The 5,092-nt window shown below is 48.2% G+C and overlaps 1 protein-coding gene across 1 annotated transcript; it reads left to right on the plus strand.

Moving 5' to 3' along the window:
• The first annotated feature begins 1,469 nt into the window (after window positions 1–1,469).
• Window positions 1,470–4,737, plus strand: ACRALDRAFT_1045635 (uncharacterized protein). The gene is made up of 2 exons (XM_071015400.1): window positions 1,470–3,998; window positions 4,055–4,737. Exons 1-2 carry the CDS (start codon window positions 1,575–1,577, stop codon window positions 4,313–4,315), a joined length of 2,685 nt encoding a protein of 894 aa, XP_070880227.1. The 5' UTR covers window positions 1,470–1,574; the 3' UTR covers window positions 4,316–4,737.
• The last annotated feature ends 355 nt before the right edge of the window (window positions 4,738–5,092 follow it).

A 5,092-nucleotide genomic window follows, 5' to 3' on the forward strand; every position in this document is an offset into this window, starting at 1 on the left:
ATCTTGCCCTGCACGTTTTTATTAATGTGTTATATATAGATCTGCTACGAAGCATCGTTAAATACTACTCTAGTAGCGTTTTTAAATGCTTTATCGAAGTCGGAAATAATCACGAGCGGCTGCTGGATGCTAAGGGCGATACGATACGAATCTAGTTATTAAAGAACCTATTCGTACGTATCCTGGTCTTCCTTATTAACGAGGCAGAAAGTAAGGTTAAAGGTGCTTTGGATATTACTAAGTCTATAGATATTAATAAAGGGTATCTTAAATCTATTGGTCTTATACGTATTATCGCTTATTATAACTTCGGGATTAAGCTTCTATATCTTCTCGTACTATAGATAAGTCCAGATAATAGAGGTGATGGATCCTTTAAGCTATTAGTAATTATGCCTGATCCCGCGGGCCTCGAATTCTCGAATTAATGCTTATATCGGTATATAGCTATTAAGTAACTCCTCGCGTGCCTTAGATATCTTATTAATAATATTGCTTTTACCTAAACCTAGTAGAAAAGAATATATTAGACGAGGAGAGTTAAAGAGGATACTAGTACTGACCTGGTCTGGATACTTCTCGCGTATCGAAGAGGTAATAGCGCGAGCTAATAAGAGGGTTATACAGAATAGCTGGCGGACCTCCTCCCTCTATTCTTTGGTCTAGGTCCTTTTCCGATAGATAGGATAGGCCGCTATATCGAGGGTTACCTTATAATCGTGATCTGGGTTTATAATCGTTATAAATCAATAATCGCTAATAAGATTAGCTTTAACTTAGAAGGGGCAGGCAGTCTTCCTTAACGTTATGTTAGGCCTCGCGCCTATAGTAACCGAAGGGCGTATAGAGCCTCCGCGATTATAGTAAAGGTTATAACGACGATATATACCGTCTTTGGCTAGGCTGGTTCGACGTCGGATTACGATTACGTATCCGTTATCACGCGCCTATTCGTTACCGTGCGTAATAAGCTCGTTAATATCTTTATATCTAAGGTTAAAGAACTAAGGCGGTAAAAGCGCTAATTTAACGTTATTAGGCGTTAAAGATAGATAGATAAGTGTGAAGGTGGAAAAGGCGATATTATGGTTATGTGGTGTGGTAGATCAATTAAACTGCCTGCCTATATAAAAATAGAAGGATTATGATAGTGGGCGGCTAGCACCGGCTATAAAAATAGAGCCCTAGTCGGAATAAATAAATGCCCTAGTCGGAATAAACGTACTCTTAGTATTAATCGGCTAGTTAGTATTATTAGGGAGCTAATCTTAATTATAATAGTAGCTAGGCGTAAACCCTTTCTATAGCTAATAAATATATATATCGGAAAACCTTGAAAGTTTAGGTAATTTCGAGCTATATAGATATAGTGGATTATTCAAGCCGGAAAGAGTTTAAGTGTGCCAGGAGGACCGGACAGGGGGGCCGGATGACCGGTGCTCTAACTTTTGTATCATGATGTTTTTCAAAGTTGTTGCAATTTTCGCACGGGGCCTTACTAGGGGGACTATGTATGTGACTTTTGTATTCCCTTTAAGCTTGTATTCTACCTATATGCCCCGGGACGTCTCGCAATGTCCTCTCTGTCTGAAAAGCCGCCCCTGGAATCACAGCATGCAGTAACACAGGCCACTGACGACCCGGGCTCATCACAGCCCTTCAAGAATCGTTCCTTCACAGTTTCGCCTGCAGTTCAGCAGGTCACATCAACCCCTACTCCCGGCGGCTTGTCTCCTTACAATTCTTCTCTTCCACGAACGTCCCCGTCCCATGCTAGGCCCTGGTCGCTAAGAAGTCCTGCGAGTAAAGAGCCGCGATCGACATCGTCTACACCCACCCTGCTGCACAAGGCTTCCACTAGCTCTTTACGGTCTGCTACTGGGAGTGTTCCTTGCCAGGACCCGTCCCGTCGTTCCAGCCTGATCCCAACTTCCTCGCCGACCCCGAAATTCCCATTTCCTTCGGCTATCTCAGGAGGAAGTCCGAAGCCCGTACTCACTGCTAGCTCCGTTGCCAGCGATTATTTCAAGGCCGAGCTTGAACTCCACCATGGCCCTGATTCGAATACACCCGCCGATGTCGTCGTCGTTATACATGATGCCTGCTACGGCCACCGACTCTCTCGCCCGCAAACGTCCAGGGCTGCCTTGTGCACCATAGTTGACCGACCCGAGAGCATTCGGGCCAGTGCCTTGGGAGTCGCCATGGCTTATGTCCGGCTAGGGCAACGCCACTCCGGCGGATCATATCCCATCCACCCAAACCTAGATCCAGCAACAGTTCCAATACCATTTCAAATCCTCAGAACTACTCGCAGGTTACCCCTTGCGTCTCCTGCTGTTACCAATATACACGGAGCCAAGTGGGTGGAGGAGGTGACAGTAATGTGCAATTCGGCTCAAAACAAACTGGCCATGGGCGGAATAGAGCTACAAACACCTGAAATGAATGCAGGGTCTGATCAACACGCTCCTGCAGAATCCCATGAGAGGGATCTGTGCCTGTGTGCAGAATCTCTAGATGCCTTAGAGGCCGCTCTCGGTGCAGTTTGCGAGGCCGTGGATCGGGTCTTCACCTCAGGACCACGTCGTGCTTTTGTTGCCGTCCGGCCTCCTGGCCACCACTGTTTGGCATCGTTCCCCGCGGGCTTCTGCTGGATTAACAACGTACATGTTGGTATCATGCATGCCATTCTCGACTACGGTTTAACACATGCGGCTATTATCGACTTTGACCTTCATCATGGAGACGGCTCGCAGGCAATCACATGGCAGCAAAATGCAAGGGCCTCGGCCGCATCCAAGAACGCTGCGGCGTGGAAGAAGGCCTCAATCGGATACTTCAGCCTTCACGACATTAACTCATATCCTTGCGAGGCGGGCGATGAAGACAAAGTCAGGAACGCGAGCTTGTGTATTGAAAACGCGCACGGCCAGACGATATGGAATGTGCACCTCCAGGCGTGGGCCTCGGAAGCCGAGTTTTGGGAGATTTATGAAACTAGGTATGTCGTGCTTCTTGACAAAGTGAGAGCATATCTCAAGCGACAATCTATTCGTCTGCGCGCTGCCCAGCAGCAACCAAAGGCGGCCATCTTTTTTGCGGCCGGCTTCGACGCCAGCGAGTGGGAAATGAAGGGCATGCAACGTCAAAATGTAAATGTGCCCACCGGGTTCTATGCGCGGATGACGCAGGATGTCGTCAGGATGGCAGCGGAGGAGGGATTGGATGTTAGTGGGCGGGTCATCAGCGTTCTCGAAGGAGGCTATAGTGACCCAGCGTTGTCATCCGGCGTCTTCAGCCACGTCAGTGGACTAGTAGGCAGCGCACAGTCCATGTCGATCGAGGATCGAAGCGATGGTTGTCTCGAATACGAGATGGGCCATAGAACAAGAATGGCTGACGAGGGCCAGCTTGGCATCCAATCCATTGTCTCACAGACTTCCCTGCAGCTTTATGACCCATCTTGGTGGTCCAGCACAGTGCTTCACGATCTCGAAGCGGCAATGCGGGGCGAGCCAAAGCCACCGAGACCTCGCCGGAGCGTACCGTCGACATACTCATCTCCAACTCAGGCTTCGACTGCAAAGGCTGTCCATCTTATCAAAAGCCCCCGGGGCATATCGGGTCTCTCGTCCCGTGATGATGTGGCTTCATGTCCGCCAGCGGAGCCCCATCCCCCCGTGTCGTGGACAACAGCGGTGCACGAGCTGAGCAAACACCTAATTTGTATCCATCGTCAAACGGAAAGTTGCAAGGTGAAAGACCTCAATGCAGAGGCCAGCCGTGCTCGGAAAAGCCGGCAGCCTCTTCTGAATTCGTCAAAAGAACCACCAGGAGCCGTAGCACCAAGCTCTACTACCTCACGAATGTCTCTGCGTCACCGCAAGCCAATCAGGAACCTAGCAGGCGGCCGGCGGGCCACGGCCGCATGTGATGACGAGCGAGACAGGATAAGAAACACCGTCGTTGAATCTTCTGTGCCCTGCTCTGGAAAGGTATGTGCCACCTTTCCACCCCGTGTCACCTTAGATGAAGTGCTGATAATCTCAAGATGCTAAGTGGCACAGTCTCCGCGCTTAGCGGACAGAGCGACGAGAAGCCAGCTGTAGGACTTAGAGCGAGGTCACCTAATGCATTCATCGTACCAGGTTCGGCAACTGGCCAGATCGGTGTTCTTGGGGAACAGCGACCCAGGGCGAGGCTGCGTCGAGGAACGGCGCCCGCGACAGATGTTATCCAGAACAGCAACTCCAACTTGCGGAAAACCATGCTTCCGGCCACCCGACGGGAAGGGACGGAGAGGGCACCGTGACGAAATAGGAAAATTGCAGCAGTGGCAAGTTACTCGGTGCGGCAGCCACGTTCCCATGTTTCATCTGCATGCGCATCAAGGGACGACGAAGCGGCCATTAGGCAAGTTCTTCCAAACTCGGGCGACGTTGACTTGAAACAGATGACGACGGGTATGAAGAAGACAAGCATAATTTGATTACTAAGTCGCCGAAGGAGGAAGAGACTCGGGTTTCTAGAGCGATCGCGGCAAATCCCGAGTAAGCGAATACCTTACCGGGAAAATAAGAGTAGTGTGGCACAGGGTGGACCGGAACATGGACGGAACGGGTTGTTCCGTTCCGGATTAGGTATAAGTCATTATCGGCAGGATTAAGGGCAGATTTTTCTAGCAGGTTAGATCGCTTTATAGAGTTAAGTAACTTAATATATTTACTACTAATTTTATATACGCTATTTATATAATAATTAAGAGTTTTATATACTTAAAGATCTTTTAAAGCTATATTCGCTAAGCCTTATATAGCGATAACGTATCGTTATAACTGCCTTATAACTATTACTATAATACCCGTCTCGAAGACTATCTATACTAATCACAAAGTATAGGAAGTCTAGTCCTGTTAGTACTAAACTAACACCTAGAACTAACGCCTATAATTACGGAGCCTAGCGGTTCCTAAAGCTAGATAATCTATATCCTAGGCTTAAATAACCTACTAAACCGACTTATAAGCCTATCTAAACTATATAAGGCGCTAATAATCCTGCTTAGAATATCGCTAAGCTAACGATTAAT

This window comes from Sodiomyces alcalophilus (genome assembly GCF_042370955.1).
Source record: "Sodiomyces alcalophilus JCM 7366 unplaced genomic scaffold ACRALscaffold_1, whole genome shotgun sequence".
In the NCBI taxonomy this organism is placed as follows: domain Eukaryota; kingdom Fungi; phylum Ascomycota; class Sordariomycetes; order Glomerellales; family Plectosphaerellaceae; genus Sodiomyces; species Sodiomyces alcalophilus.

Bases quoted from the DNA above. Each gene is read 5' to 3' on its own strand.
- ACRALDRAFT_1045635 (XM_071015400.1), top strand. From the start codon at position 1,575: ATGTCCTCTCTGTCTGAAAAGCCGCCCCTGGAATCACAGCATGCAGTA. The intron at 3,999-4,054 runs GTATGTGCCACC...GATAATCTCAAG, and splicing joins CTGTGCCCTGCTCTGGAAAG to ATGCTAAGTGGCACAGTCTC.